The sequence below is a fragment of the Zonotrichia albicollis genome, chromosome 3, assembly GCF_047830755.1.
Source record: "Zonotrichia albicollis isolate bZonAlb1 chromosome 3, bZonAlb1.hap1, whole genome shotgun sequence".
In the NCBI taxonomy this organism is placed as follows: Eukaryota; Metazoa; Chordata; class Aves; order Passeriformes; family Passerellidae; genus Zonotrichia; species Zonotrichia albicollis.
The window spans coordinates 2,979,511-2,995,546 of NC_133821.1; the positions used below are offsets into that span (position 1 = coordinate 2,979,511).

At 46.2% G+C, this 16,036-nt stretch overlaps 2 protein-coding genes across 10 annotated transcripts in view; one reads left to right on the top strand and one right to left on the bottom strand.

Moving 5' to 3' along the window:
* INTS9 (integrator complex subunit 9) overlaps nucleotides 1-1,631 on the bottom strand; it is a 62,597-nt gene extending 60,966 nt beyond the window's left edge. The window contains exon 1 of the mRNA XM_074536473.1: nucleotides 1,517-1,631. Coding sequence (XP_074392574.1) covers nucleotides 1,517-1,525 — 9 coding nt within the window. The 5' untranslated portion in view covers nucleotides 1,526-1,631. The remainder of the gene's footprint in view (nucleotides 1-1,516) is intronic.
* Nucleotides 1,632-1,811: 180 nt separating this feature from the next.
* Nucleotides 1,812-16,036, top strand: part of HMBOX1 (homeobox containing 1) — a 124,105-nt gene continuing 109,880 nt past the window's right edge. For 5 of the 9 annotated variants that reach the window (XM_074536486.1, XM_074536479.1, XM_074536485.1 and 2 more), the window contains exon 1: nucleotides 1,813-2,145. The gene's annotated coding sequence lies outside the window, so the exon portion shown is untranslated. Of the gene's footprint in view, nucleotides 2,146-2,234; nucleotides 2,298-2,350; nucleotides 2,573-16,036 lie in introns of those variants that run through there. The other 4 variants (XM_074536483.1, XM_074536488.1, XM_074536480.1 and 1 more) reach the window with 3 other exon arrangements.

Sequence of the window (16,036 nt, forward strand, 5' to 3'; positions counted from 1 at the left end):
TGAGTTTGTGGGAGTCTGAGGTTTTCACTGGATTCTGAAGCAGACCTGGAGTCAGAATTTCAGAGTGGTTTGGGTTGGAAGGGACCTTGAAGCTCATCTTATCCCAACCCCTCTGCCATGGACAGGGAACATTCCATTAGTCCCTCACCTCTACCCTGTTCTTCCAAATTCAACCCAAATCTGTGAGAAAAAGAGGATAAAAAGCATCTGACCCCTCTCCTTACAACCCCAAATTCAGACACATCTCCAGAGAAACAGGTGAAGAATCTCATCTTATAATTCTTAGTACCTGAATTTAAAAACAGGTCTAAAAATGCTTCAGTACAGACTCCAGACAGTTTGTATTTCCCTTCTCTCTGTCCCTAACTCTAAACATTAAAAGAGCTTTGCATTTCCACTGGGGTCTTTAAACAGAGATTTTCCAGTTTGCTTTTCCCCACTGAATTCTATCAGCCTCTTCAATCACACCCAGAAGTATTTGACTTAGCAGTGTTTGTCCCACTGGAAATATTCATCCCTGCACAGATCCTTATCACAAAGGGAAGATTAAGCATGATCAAGCTCCTTGACCACCTGCCTCTTAATTGTACACACTTCCATAGAGAGTAGTTTTCTAAAAGTGTTAAAACTGCACATTTATTTCTATGAAGCTTTGTTACAACACACTGCTCAGTCTCAAAACCAAGAGACAATCTTAACTTGAATAATGGTGTCACTTCAGATTAAATAAATCAAATATTATGCTCAGGTGTGTTGAAAACTGCTTGGGTTTTCGTCTTCAGACCAAGAACTGCAGCACATTATGGGAAACTGAAATTTTTCCTGGAAAACAAAGCAGCTCCTGAATCCAAGGTCTCCAGGAAAGTGAAACAGCTCAAGAGAGGAGACCAATATCACGGGTCATGTACTTTCTGACAGATGACTGTAGTATCAGAACCAAAACCCCTGTCAGAAGCAAGGTTGGCAAAGCTGTTGCAGGCTGATTTTTTTTTTTCTATTACCATCTCCCTGCATTATCACACTACAGATAGGAAACGTCTTTATCACAAACCATGGGCATTTATTCACGTTCCTTGCAGTCCAGCAGAAGCCACACGTGCAGGGGGACAGCTCCACGCCAGACTCACGTTAAGGGCTCGGAAGGCTGAGAAACATTTTCTCCTCTTCCTCCTCCAGAATTCTACTAAGATTTGATCCCATCCAACACCTCAAACCCGGGTCAGGGCCGACCCCCGCTTTCCCCCACACCTCAGGGCCAACCCCTCAGCCCCTCCCCGCCCCACTATCACCCCCTTATCCCTCAGACACCCCCCTTATCGCTCAGCTCCCCCCTCAACTCCCTCAGCATCTCCTGCCCCATCTTTTCCCTCAGGCCCCCCTCCAGCGCCTCAGTTTCCCCTCACACCCGGCGAGGCTGAGACTGCGCAGCCCGGAGGGGACCTCGGGAGCCCTCCCGCCACCGGGGAACGGCCGAGCCCCCTCCCCGCCCTCATGGCCGCCCGCCCCGGGCACTCACCAGCTTCATCGCGTCCCCCGGTTCTATTTACCGGGACAATCCTGCCCCCCTTCCTGCCCGCCCCGCCGCGCCGCGCCCCGGGGCATCATGGGCGTTGTAGTCCCGCCTCCCCTCCACCCTAGATAACGTCATGGCCGCCCGACGCGTGCCGGGAGCTGTAGTCCGCCCCGAGCGCAGCCCCGCCGCCCCATTGGCGCGCCGCGTGCCCGCGGCACGCTGGGAGTTGTAGTCCCGGCGCCGCGGGTCTCCCCGTCACCCTGGGGAGGGGGGAACTACAAGTCCCAGGGTCTCACAGCTGCAGCAGGTGGGGGCTCGGATGTTGATATCAACATGGCGCTTGTCAGACAGACAAAGACAGTCGGTCTGGTGTGATTGAGCCAAAAAAAAAAAAACCCAAAAAAAAAGAGAGGGAGCGGGCGAGGAGGAGGGAGCGGCAGGAGGAGCGCCGGGCGGGGAGGGGGCTGTGTCCTCGGGGGGCGTGGGGGGGCTGAGGGATTTCCTCCCCCCTATTGTTCTCGTCCCTCCGCGCCCCCCGTTAATCTCCCCTCAACCTGGGGCGGGGGCGGGCGGGGGGACCCCCCCAGTCCCGCCGGTCCATGGTGAGGCGGAGGCGCCGGCAGCACCCAGAGGTGAGTGTCGAGGGGGGATACGGGGGGGGAGCGGCGGCGGCGGCGAGGGGAGGGGGCGGGCGGGTGGGTGGGCTGGAGGGAGGGAGGGCAGCGGGAAGGGGTCCCCCCTCCACCAGCACCGCCGGGAGTCGCTCCGAGCCGGAGAGCGGGATGTGCGTGAGGGGGGCAGCCGGGGGCGGGCAAGGGTGGGCAGGGGCAGCCCCTCAGCACGGGCGGCAGAGTTGGAGCCGCGGCTTTGGGGGGCTCCGCGGGTGCCCCGGATCGGGGGACGAGGAGGAAGAGGAGGAAGGTGTCCCCGGGAAGCTGCAGCGGGAGGGCAGGGCACCTTTGGGGTTCGCTGTTCCTGCCATTTGTGTATTTATTCTGATTCCTCCCATCTCCCGGGTGTGGGGCACGGAGTGGCGGCCGCGGAGCCCCCTCAGCCTGGGTGGGTGTTGCGGTTTGGGGTGTTCGGGTGTTGCTCGCCGCGGAGTTTTGGGGTGGGCTGGTGCGACCCCCGGCGCTCCCTGTCCCGGGGACCCCCGGGCATGGCGAGGGAAGGAGGGAGGCTCCGACCTGCGGGGATGGAGCTGGGCACGGAGCCCCCTCGCTCTGCCGGGGAGCTCTGCCCTGACTGGGGCTGTGTGAGGGCTCCGGGGGCTCCTTTTCGGGAGCTTTGTGCCGCTGGAGGTCGGGGAACGGGGCCCAGGGGTGCGCCGAACCCCTCCGGCTCTCAGATCTCTCTGGCACCTCCCGGGGCTTCGGGAGGTGTTCGGGGAGGGCAAAGGCGTGAAAGCCCCGAAGGGTGTCGATGTGCTGGAGAGTTTAACGTGGGAACGGGTGGGGGAGGAGGAGGACCCGGAGGGAAGTCATTCCCAAAATGTGCGAGGAGAACTTGGGTGGGGTGTCAGACGCCTGTTTGTTTTGTACTTCTTGGGAAGAGGTGGGTGAATGCTTTCGTGTCCCGTGTCCGGGATGGTTTTGGGTCAGAACGGTTTGACCGCAGGAGCGGTCGGGGGAAGCGGCCGGACGTTCTGCCGGAGTGTTCGCCTCAGCTTCGGGCTTAAAACAAAACAAGATGCGAGTGTGTTTAGGTGCAGAATACACATCCGAGCCAGACTCCGCCGAGTTCCTCGACCTCAGTTTTGTCTGATGGGTTCTTTCCTTTCTTTCTTTTTTTTTTTCTTTCTTTTTTTTCCCCCTAGTTGGTGGAGTGTCTCTTGGTATGTTTGCAGAGCACTTCTTCGGAAGCATTTTGTTCTTTGCGATAGGTCTGGAAAAGGCTCGGTTGGACGTGCTGTTTTTTCCCCAGTTCTTTCGTGTTAGGGACAAAAAAAAATTTGCTGTTTTGGGGGGTGGGGAAGGAAGAAGGAAGAGGAAATGAAGGTTTAAGCATGTTCGTGGAGTCGGGTCTGCCTCAGTTTGTTCAGGTAACACTGGGAGCATGATTCGGTGGCTTTTAAGTACAAAACGTTTGTGAACAAAAAACTGGGGAGATTTAAAGTTTGTTGGGAGGAAAGCGTTAAAGTGATGGCCAGGGAACGCGGATCTGGGAGACGCTACCTACGTCTCCCTGCTTCAAACTAGTGGGGATGGAGGGAAGGAAAAAAAAAGAAAACGCTGAGGAAAAATATCCCTACAATTTGCATGAATGATGCCATGTAAAATACCGGAGCGAGGAATTGTGCTCTGCAGACGCTTTGTGGGCTGGCGAAAGCCTGAAGTGCCTGCTCGGGTCCCGTGATATGACTCGCTCATTTCTGCAGGGCTCATCAGGTACAGGCTCTGCTTCCTTCCTGGGATGGTGCAGCTGGCATTTGATTTCCTCCATGGATGGGAGAGGAGGAGTCCTGTGCAGTTTTTTTCCCCGAGATGATTGCATTTTCTTTGGCCTTGCTGTACCCTGCCTCATTAGTAGGAACTGCATCTATACTTATTTACCATTATACCGTGTCCCTTGGGAAGTGGGGTGTAGTTTGGAGTAGGTATATATGGATTTATCACTCCTAAGATTTTTTTTTTCTTCCCATCGTGCCATCAACAGCAGAGAACAAACTTAATTTATTTCTGTGTTTTGCATCTCCCTTTTTACCATTTCTCTTCCAAATTGCTAAGAAAACATCTCTGAGATGGAGACAGGGGAGAAGGAAGAAAGGGATGGAAAATGTTGTCTGTGCAGGGATGCATTTGTTATCTGCATGTGTGGGGAAGGGCAGGGTTTGTTTCTGCATGTGAAAACTGGGATTTGGGAATGTTCTTTTCCCCTTATGTGAAGATTATTCTTTAGCCCTGCGAGGGCCACAACTTTTTCTGTCTGGTTGACAGAATCACCCGAGGAGCCTGGGCAGGAGGCTGGGAACAAGGAACTTGTGTTTCACTCCGTGCTGCCTGTTCTTCCTCCCCTCGTTCCCTTAGCACCAGCCCGAGCACCAGAACAGGCATCAGCATTTTTCCTCCTGTGTCATCCCACTGTTCCGAGCAGGTCTAGACGACATTGTGGTATGCAGGCTGCCAGCTGGGTTACAGGAATGCTACCCTAGGTGAAACGGCAGGATTTTTAAGGAGGGGTAAGGAAATCTGGGAGAAAATCCTGTGTGAATGAGGCCTGGTTTTCTCTAGAACTGCTTCGCTGAGCGGTGTCAAGCAACTCCTTGGGTTTATTGACCTTTCTGGACAACGTGCATCTCTCTAGCATTGTGATTCTGATAATTCTGTAAAATCTGTAGCTGCTGTCAGCTGCAGGGAGCTCATTTTTAAGGCAGTTTCTGTGTGGGTCTTATGGGTCTCTTACAAAGGGATATTAAAAGTTGATAACTGTGCAGTGTTTTGAAAACTAAATTATTATAAAGTGTTTACTTTATAGTGATAATCCATAGGTTCATGGGAGTGTTTGGTGTGTTTTTTCATTGCTGTCTGGATTTGGGAACAGAGTGGGGCTCTGACATTCATTTTTAATACCAATCTACTTTTTAATAAAATGCGTTTTTACTAAGCATGACTGTCAAAAATCGTTCTGTTGTTAACTTTTGGGACTGCTCTTTTTGTGTTGTGTGTCAGTGGGGCAGGGGTGAAATTTGGGTCTTTGGGTGGAGAATTGGGAGTTTCAATGAAACTGAGCCATGAGAAAGGCGGAAGCTGTACTGTTCCTTATACCAAGGGATCTGGGAAGGTGTTTGGTTGTATATGTTAAAAACAAGTGAATTTTCAGGAAACAACAGCACATTTAAATCTAAAGAAAGCAACCTGTACTTGACAGTGATTTCTGTGCAGAGCTTCTAAGGACATTACAGAATGACAGGCTACAGTATTGGCATTTGTAGCAAATCTTTTTCATCTGCAAAGTTTTAGATTTGAAATCAAAATACTGTCAGCTTAAGAACCTTACTGCAAAAAATGAGATGCCTTTGTTCCTCCTGTCGATAACTTCATGCAGCTTTGATTCTGAAGTCCCTGAAGTTTATTTCACGTTATACTGATTTTAACAGAGCGGGATTGGATTCTGCATACGTGTCCTCGTGGGATTGGGCTTTAATTATACCTGTGCTGATAATATGATCTTGTGGGTTATCAATGCAGTGAGACCAATGCTGTGATTACAGCAGGATTTTTAGGACATAATGAGGAGAATTTGATTTTTTTTTTTTTTTGAGGAGGGGTCAGTGTAACTCGTAACCCTAAAGCTGGTTTTATTTGTAAGATTAGTAATAAACTGTATTTTAGCATTCCTGTATTGACTAAAGCTCCCTTCTGACTCCTGTTAAATTAGGATGGCTGGGTAGCAAAGTGTACTAAGAGTTTGTATCTGAACACTCAGTCATGCAAACGGCTTGTGTGGTAGCTGTGAGTGCAATTCCCAGGGTTAATGCTAAAGATAAGTGTTTTGACAAATGCTTTTAATTTGGGGAACAATACAAGCAAGAATGACAGGATATGAAAAGAAAATGCTATTTTCTGTCTCGCAGGTGGCAAACAAAGGTGTAGAGGGATCAACTTGCCCAGGTTCCTACAGGGAGTCTGCAGCAGAACTTGCAATCAGTCTGTGATCTCAAGGGTTTGTCAGGGCTTTAATCAGTTTTCTTCCTCCCCTCATTAATTGGCTAGCTTTGACATTTTGAAAATAACATCTAGAGATTATTTCTCTTTTCTCCAGTTTCAAACTTTATCACCTGAAGTTTTTTTTGGTTGTTTTTTTTTTTCATTTTCAAGCCTTGAAAACACAAGGTTGGAAAACTTGATCTGAGCAGCACCTCCCTGACATATGATACTATCTCCAAACAGCCCCTGACAAGTGAACCCTCTCATTGAAATCATGTGAGGAATTTTATTACTCAACTCTGAAGATCTTCTGGGGGAAAGGAGGTTGCAAACTATTAACTCTGTGGTCTTCATTGCAAGTTGGCAGATAAAATGCTCTTACGTATTTGAGGCTGTCATGTGGTCCCCAGGCAGAAGTAGAGAGTCAGCTTTGTAGTCGCTGACCAACCAAAAATTTCATCTTGTCACTGTGAGAAACACATTTATTTTTGTGTTGTGCCTGCAGATTTCAAGTGAATATATCCCTTTCTTTAAACATGCTCCTGATTGTATCCTTCCCCTCTAAACTGGGCGCTTACACAGCGTTATCCTGTGCTCATATGAGCACGTGGAGAAGCTTTTATCCTTGACAACCTTACAAAGTGACTTGGGTTTGGGCAGCTCCTGTTCTTTGCTGTTGCGCTTGGGTTCAGCAGAGGTTTGTTGCTGGCTGCCTGTGTGACAGCGCCGAGCTCAGGGCTGGTGCCACAGTCCCAGAGCCACTGCTGTGACAATGACAGCGTTGTAAAGCCCGACCTGATCAGGGCTCATCGATTCATGGCCGGAGCAGCGCGGCTCCAGTGGCTCCCGCTCAGCTGAGCCACTGCCCTCCTTTGCTGTTCCATGTCAAAACAGTACTTTGTGCCTCTGTTTGTAAATCTCTAGAAGTGCTTGACAGGGATATTGGTGTTTTACAAATGGAGAAACTGAGGCATGAGGGCCGAGTGACACAAGCAAGGTCACGGACTGAGGCAGCAGCACTTTAACACAGGAGTCTCCTCCCCATCTGTGGCACTTTCCATCTGAGGTATATTGATACACAGTAACCTTGCAAGGAATTTATTTGCTGGTCATCTGAGGTGGTCATTAAGAATATCTACGTCCAGAGATGATTTTTTTATGATGATGGGAGGATATCCCGCTGACTTCGGTGGCTTGACATGTCTCATCCTTACTTACTCAGTTATTTTTCTTGCTTTTAAATCCATTGTACTCCACCTCCCATCAGGTGAAAAGCAAACTTTCTCACAAGACTGTGAGGGATTCCCTTTCTTGTAGTGCTTTTCTTCTGCTTCATTTAATAGGAGTTTTTTGGTGTTGGACTTCTGATCTATGTCAGGAATGCACAGGCATGTCTGTTACTTGTTTTACTTCAGCCCCATGTTAATACAGACACCAGCAGGTTGAACAATTGCTGTTTTAATGTGCTTTATTAAGAATTAAAAGAAATAATCTATAACTGGTTATTCTCCCTGTCAGTGTGGAGGTTTCCCTTTCCCAGTTCTAAATCAAAGCTGCAGGCAGAGTCTGAACTTAAAGCCTGCTCTTAAAACAGGGAACTGCTGTAGTGCTCCTGACAGAGTGAGCTCTGCTTTATCTTCCTGTGCAGCCAACCAGGAGCTGTGGAAGGTCAGTTCACTCTTTCCTACAGAATTCCACTCTGAATGTTCACTTCATCATCTCGTCTTGGTTTCAGTGCAATTACCAGCCTGAAACTCATTACCAAGCAGAGCCCTTCCAGCAGGTTGTACATGAATATACCGAAATCACTTCTGTACCAGGGCTTGACAAAGATCCCTCTTGGTGTGTGTGTCCATGGAGGGCTGGCAGGTGGTGCTTCCAGTCTCCATTTGCCCAATGGGTGGAGTGTTGCTTCGAGGGAAGAGTTTCTTCCAGCCCAAGGAAACAAATTTTGACACCTACCTCATGCACAGAGGTGGCATTTTTTTGTTCTCCATATGTATAAGTTGCATTTTTAAGCTTTGTTAAATATACATGAATCCTATTCGCTGCTGTGGTGGTAGATGGGGTTTTAATGTTGGGTTGAGGAAGGAATTTACAAGCCAGGCATAAAAATTCTGTTGATTATGTTTGGCTCTGCCCCTAGTTGAATCTTGCTTGTCCTGAGTTCCTGGTGTCAGTCTTCTCCCCACTTCTGAACTTAATATTTAAGAAGCCTTTTTTTCTTTTCTTTTCGCTTCCTCAGAATTTTTAAGCTCAGCAGCAGGATAACTACCCCTGAAACAATAGTGCAGGCCACTCTTTCAGTGGCCTTGTGAACAGCCAGTTTTGTTCTTCTGATAAGCCCTTGCCCTATCAATTGGGAAGTGCAGCATATAGTCATTTCCTGCATTTCGAGCTGCCCGTTCCTTCTGAGCTCTGAGGAAAGCCCTGAATCTGCTTTTTGTTCTTGCTGTGCCTCTGTGCCACTGATGGCAGCAGAAAGCAGTGAGTTAGTGAGTTCATCAAACACGAGCGCTGTTCCTGCTTGGATGTTTATTCTGACCTTTACTTTGGACAGTTTCTCTGCCATGATCAGATTCTCTGATTACAATGTCAGCTTTCACCAGAAATCTCTCTGTGATTTAACTGGCAGCATTTGGGGCTTTGGGCAGCTGGGTGTGCAGCAGCTCTGACATGGAAGTGGTGCTCGAGCCTTAGAAAGTTCTTCCTGGCAGTCAAATTTCCTTTCTAGGCTCTTCCTTAGGTTTTATTTTATGACCCAAGGAAAACTTTTTGACTTGCCCCTTTTCCAGTGTGGAATATAGAAATAATCTTTTCAAGGCTGTTGAGATGCTTTCATATTTAAGAAGTATGTGGAGATTCTTGGCTGACTATTAATGGGTGCTGCTACTCTTGGGAGTACGAGGATGTCAGAAATGTGGTTACCCAGAATGAGAACTGGTTGTGTAAGCTAATACTGATTTTTCAAGGCCCAGGTGGGAGGAGTAAGTAGCTGATCAGAGTTTGCCCAACTAAATTGCATTACATGTGGCTTCCAGACATCATAGCTGGTCATTCCCTGTTTGTATTTCATGGGAGCTCTGTCTGCTTGCTGGGGTGGTGCTGTTTAGTGATAAGTCTGAAAAAGAGGGAACTTGCTGAACTTGAAACTTATCCCTCCCTCTTTAATTTCCTGGTCCACAGAAGTTGAGTGATGTTAACATATTGGAGATTCATAAAATTTAAGGCGAGAACAGATAATTAAATTGCCTTCCCTGATATGTTTTATATGCTTTGTATCACAGGCCTTTAAATTTTAATCATTTACTCTGAAACTGAGACCAGTAAATGATGTTTGGCTAAAAACAATTTGAAAGCTTTCCAGCCCTGAGTGTCCATCACTGGTAATTTCAGGCTCATCACTTCTCTTGGTAGTTATAAGAGGCTGATTTCTAATTTGAATTAGTCTAAGTTGTGCCGCTGGTTCTTGTTAGGATTTTCCTGACAAGATTAGAGCCCTTTAGTATCCAGGACTTTCTTGCCATGAAGGTACTTACACTCTGTAATCAAGTTACTTGATAGATAAGGATGCAGAGTTGAGCTTTTAAGTCTCACTCTGAGGCATTTTCTCCAGCACTCAGATCATCCGGTGATTCTTCATGCTCTCCGTTTATTTTTAACATTGTGGAGACCAAAAAAGGTTCTTGCTCCAGCCTGTGCCTGATCCATACCAAATTCTGAGGTGCTTTTAGTCCTTTTTGCTGCACAGCCACTGAAAGAGTTCCCAGGAGCCCCTTTTGCATAGGGAAATCCTGTTCATGAGCCTCTCTGCCTGAGCACTGACATTCTTCACTCGAGTAAAGTCTGCCATTTAGGAGTTACAGTCTGCATTTTTCAGATTATAAATTAGCCTTTGTATTCTGATGGGTTTGGCTTTCCTGAGCTAACTTAAGGCAAATTTTCAGCCTCCTTTCTCCTGCTGTCCTTTCCTCCTCATAATGTCCTGTTGTGCTACAGTCCTGGTGTCACTCACAGATTTTTATCTGCAGTGATAAAAATGTTGAACTGCATCAGACCTTAAATTTAGTGACAAAAAAAAAAATTAGCATGATGCAATGCCAGGAAGTAGATGAAGGAGTGTCTGAGTGACAGCTCTCGGATATGAAGCAGCCAGTGTGGGTTTCCACCAGCACCAGAGCACGCTCTGTGCGTGCACTTGACTCTGCTCAACTGCATTTGTAATCTCAAAAGAACAAAGTTAGTCCTTTATCAAGACATTTGCCATTAAAACGTGCTGACTGGCACTACCGGTGTCCTTGTTCTGGTAATTCTTTAGTGGGAAAACACAGATTTTGCTTTTCCTGTTCTCTGCCTGGATGGATACCCAGTCACAGCTTTGCTCCATCCCCTGAGCACTGGTGAAATAGAAACATCCACCTGGCCTGGGGTGAAAGGTCTCTTTGGGGCATGGGTTTGAGGCTGATTTAAATGTTTCCCTGCTAATGGATTTGCTGGGAATCATCTTTTATTGCTGGTGAATTAGAAGGTGTTTCATGTGATAAAGACATGTTGCCCCAGTCAACAGAAAGCTGTTCCCAGTGGTTTTGCCTTCCACTAGAATGCTACTTTCATTACTGGTACTTGGGGTACCAAGATGAGCCAGCAGGATCCCTCAAAATTTATTTCAAGAGTTGTGGTTGTACCATCAAGGAACTGCATTTTCCCCCTGCAAAACTGGCTGTAAAAAGTAAAATTCAAAAATATCTGTGCAATATCTCCAAAAAAACAATGAGGTGCTGTTAACAAGCTTCCAGTTCTAAGGCAATGAAAGGAAAAGCCCAGTATTTTTAATTCAAACCTGACTTCCACTTTGATTTTTTTTGTTTGTTTTTTAAGATACCTTGAGCCTTGCACTTTTGTTTTTAAGAGAAACATCCCAAGGCCTTTTTTCCTGGATGTCCTCAAGTGTAAAATGACAGCGTTTTTGGGGTGGTTGTGGTGCATCTGCTGCCAGATCCTGTGGAATTGTGGAAGTGATGAACTTCCCACCTTTAAAAGCAGCTCCTTCTGAAGATACTCGTGAATTACCCTTCAGTTCATGGGCATTATTCTCATAAATACTGGTGTCACTCCTCTGTCACACTCAAGGAAATTCTGATTTATTCATAGCACTGTGCCTTCTTGCTTTTTGTTAAAAATGCAGCTGCCTTTGCTTGCTGGCTGTTCCCTTGAATTTCCCTTTTCCTGTCCCAAACTGATTTAGCTTTTACTCCCTCGGTATTGCAGCTGTAATCAGCAGTGCACAGGAATGTTGTCTTCTGCAGGAGAGGCAGTATTTTTGCCATTGGTTTTTAGGATCCTGGATAATGTGGAATCTTAAAACCAAACCTCATTTAAATACCACTAACAGGAAGCAGTAAAATGTGTGGCGTTTTAGGTTGGTTTTGTTGGTTTTTTTTCCAAGTTGGGTGTTTTTAAGGATTTGCTCCCTGAGAAAATCTCTATTTTGAAACCTGCAAATTCCAGGCAGATAAATTGCAGTGAGGTCGGGCCAGTATCTGAAGTTTGGGGTGTCTGCTTCCCTTCTGGCTATCGGGTGGGAAGCTGGCCACAGTGATAGGCTTTGAGGAGAGAAGAAAGGGGAGAGCACTGAGGCACAGGATCTTGGAGGCTGGGGAGGAAGCTGTGAGAGATCTTGGCCATTTGTGCTCCTGCACTCTGAGGGGTGGAAGGCAAACAGTGAGGACCCAAAGCTGTGGAGTTCTGGTGGATGTGGATGTTTCATGGCATGGCAGCCTCTGGGCTGAGCCAGCAGCTCTCCTGCCTCCTGGTTAAATCAGGATCTGATTTTCCTGTTCCTCTGCTATCTTCTTGCAGGAGTTGTTTATTGACTGAAATTGTTTCCATATGGCTGCAGTGTAGAGCCTGATTACATTAAATGTGGTGCTTTCCTGTGGCATTGCAGGGCTATGGAAAGATCATCCCTCCCTCTCTCCCCTTCCAACCTCCTCTTCCTCCATAAAACCTTGGGCTTGGAACGTGGAACTTGTTCAGGTATTATCTTCATTCCCCTCTGAGGTTGTAAAACAAAAACTGGGATCCAAATCTTCTTTGGGTCGTTGTATTTGATTGCTTAGGTGGGTTACCTTGGTGTATAAATGACTCATAAAATAGTTAAAATGAAGATTAAAGTGGCAGCAATGCTGGGACTGGCCCTCCAGGGTGTTAAACACTGAGCAAGCAGAAAAGAGTCTCTGCTTCCAGAGAGGTTTGGGACAATCCATTTGGATTGTATTTGTTGACACTGATGATCAATTTAAATGCTGCTCCAGGAAGGTGTTAAAATTCCTGTACTTGGATGCTGGGAGGCAGATTCCCTGCTTATCTGGAGCCTGGAGGCTGTGTCCAGTTAGTGGGAAACAGATCTGTTTAATGGCAAATGGATGCATCTGTATCTTTGATAAGAATAAAAGCTGATTGCTGGCTAAGTTGGCTGATAAAACCAGCAGTGAAGCATCTCTACCTTCTCTTTTTGTAATTACACCTAAACCTGAGTTTATAACCAGAATTCAAAATCTGGTTTTTTTGTTTAAAAAAGTTTTCTTTTTAAATAGGTTAAAATATAAAAATGCCTTTTTCTAAAGCCTAAGTTTTTTGCTGTAATGCCTCCATTCTTGTAATGGACACCAGCAGAACCTCAGCATGATATTTCTACTGCCAGTATCTCAGATCAAGTCAAACCAGTGGAGTGGTGGTTGTCACTCCTGGCTGAGCACATGGAACCAGAGTCTGATGAAACAGCAAACCTGGTTTTTGTCAGAAGTAGCCTCTTCTGCATGTGCATAGAGAATATTTCCTTTATTTCTGTGTGTTCATATCACAGCCTATTTAATTCAAAACTGAGAAACCATTTGGGAGCTGTAAATGCTGAAATTCTTGTTTTCCTCCCCTAACATAAGGTAGAAAAAAGAACAATGAGGGAGGAGATTCACTAATATTGAAATCTTTCCGTGGAGGACACAGCAAGGTTCAATTCATTTAATAAAGAGAATTCATTTGTTTTCACTAAAGCATTTTAAAATGCAAACCATGTTTCTGTAACCCTTTTATGCATCCTGCACCTATGATGTATCATTCAAGATTAATAAAACTGTAATACATAAAAGCTGGCATTTTAGAATTGTTTTATAAACAGTCTGGCTAATAACCCAGGGTGGAAACTGGAATGCAGGTATGCTGCTCTTCAGGCCTTTGCCTGGCTGGAGGATGAAGCTCAGATTTTGGGGTTTTGGTTTTTTTTTATTTGGTGGAAAATCTTTAGGGGAAGATTTAAGCCCCAACCACGGGGTATCCAGTGATGTTCAGGGTGGTGTCAGTCACTCTGAGGTGTCCATGGCTCAGAGAAAAGCTCAATTAATGTCCCTCAATTAATGTCCCTCCTAATTTAGAGGTGTCTGACTCACGAGCTGGCAGGTAAAACTGAGACAGTGACCATGGAGTTGTCATGGCCATCTCCTCTGCTTGTCCTTAAAGGAATTGCTGCTGTGCAGTGCTTGGAGCAAAGGATGTGGGCACCTTCTCCAAATTAGGATATTGCAAATCTTGGAACTGTGAGAGCTGCCCTCCCTTTAGCCCTCACTGAGACACCACACTCAGGGAGGGTGGGTGTGAACCCTTCCATCCTGCTCTGTGTTTCAGAACTGCTGCTGGTCCAGCATTCCCAGTATCAGGAGGAATTCCCTCATGGAAAGGGCCCTCAGGCATTGAAGGGGCTGCCCAGGGAGGTTTGGAGCCCCCATCCCTGGAGGTGTCCAGAAGGGCTGGATGTGGCACTCGGTGACAAGGTGGGGATCAGTCACAGGTTGGGCTCAATGATCTCAGAGGTCTTTTCTAACCCAAATGATTCTGGGATTTTTTTGGTCTTTTGTGGATCTTTTGATGGATGGTTTGTAGACATTGTGAGGAGAGAGCTTCTCACAAAATGCTGGGGATCCTGCAGCTGGATCCCTGCAGATCCTGATTTATCTGGAAAAATTCTCTACTCCCTCCCTGATTTGCCAAACACTGTGGGAAAGGTAGGCCGGAGAAACCTGAGTTTTCTTCTGTCCCTCACACAACCCACTGGCTACGTGGGAGCAGAAATTAAGACAAGGACATTTAATTTTAAGTGTTGTCATCTTCACAGAAAGTCACAATTTATCTTTCCTTCTCCCTGTCACAGAGCTTGTCTGTGCTACTTCTTGCACATCAGAGCTGCTTTCTGCTTCTTACCCACTGCATGACCAGCTGAAACAAAAATAAAATTTCACTGCTTTGAGCCCCTCCAGAGCTGCCTTCAAGTAGCAGCTTTGCACTAATGAAGTTTGGTTGGTTTGCCAGTTACTTTTCAGTGATTTCCAGAACTGCTGAAACACAATGAGTTGGTGAAGACTCTCTTGTGTATTTTGTGTGAGCTCAGATATTTGAATATGGAGTAGATGAGTACTAAATATCTTCAATTTCCATTAAATTTCGATATCTTTAAGGGATGAGTCCTTCAAACAAGCTCTTACTGACGTTAGAGGCAGTGAGATTGCTCTCTGTTGGCTCTCACGAGAACTGAACTGGAACTATATTGTGGCTATTTTGTTTTTAATTAGCAGATCACTGAGTTCTAGATCCTTTCACATTTAAGAATAATTAATTCTCCATTGTTTTTGCTTCTGACAGACTTTTACTGTCAGCCATCCAGAGGAGACATTGGCCTTCCCTCCAGTTATCTGACCAAACAATTTACTGTGAGCAGCCTTTCCCCCACCCCTCATGGCAGAAATTTGCCTCTGGTGTCTTCCTGGGTGCTGCTTCCCAGCTCTGCTTTGTGCTCTCCATCTTTTCCAAACAAAACCTGCTCAGGGATGGGATTGAAACACTTAAACTCCTGAAAAACTCCACAGTGCTCATTTCCAGTGAGCAGGGTGTGTTACATGTCCTGCAAATCACTGGATGGAGAGGATGATCCTTCAGTTTTCTTCTAATGAGAATGATTTCTGAGAAGGCTGCAGGCTCAGGGCCATGCTGCCATTGCAGTATTATCAGAACATTTTGGCTGCAAATGGGATTTCTTTTTTCCTTTAATATTAAAGGGAGGGGTTATGACTTCTGAGCTATAATTGTGTGGAGACATTATTTGGGCAGACCTCCTAAACTCTCCTGCATTAATTTGGATGTGCTGGATGTGAGTTCTGTGCTCTTACAGCTGCTGAGGAGAGTCTTGGACTGTGACTGGTGTTTGCAGAAAGCAGAGAAATTGCATATTATGTGTTTTGGTGCTGCACCTTGAGTTCCTTTCGCCTGTTTTCCCTGCTATTGTTGATGGTTTTTCTTTTGTATCCATTCCTGTATCATTTGCAGTCGCAGTTCCCAGTTCTAAATTTAACTTGAACCCAGGTTTGAGTTGACTTTTTGGTTTTGGCTTAGTCAGCCACCAAACAAAAGTGATGTAGCAACATTCCCTCAGGTTTCAGAATCCACCCTGCTGGGCCGTGCCTACCCCAGGGCTCTGAGGCTGCTGGGCTTTGCAGGAAAATGTATTTTTGTAGCCCAGTCATTACCCCAGCACCAACCTAAATCCAGGTGGATCATCATGTTCCTGCACAGTTATTTTTGGAGCAGGTTGCACTGGAAAATTGCACTTAAGGTGGGGGTTAGACTGGACAAGCTCAAGAGGTGCTGTCCAACCTCTGCAATTCTGTGATCTTTGCAAAGGGAGAAATTCAACTGATAATTTTCATGGAGATGCATTCTTGTGCTTTTCATCCTGTCCCCTGTTCTTTCTCTCACCTTATTTTTGAAAAGGAGAACTTTTAAAGTGTTTTACTGTAGTTCTTAAAGACATTAAGAAACTCTTACTGGATTG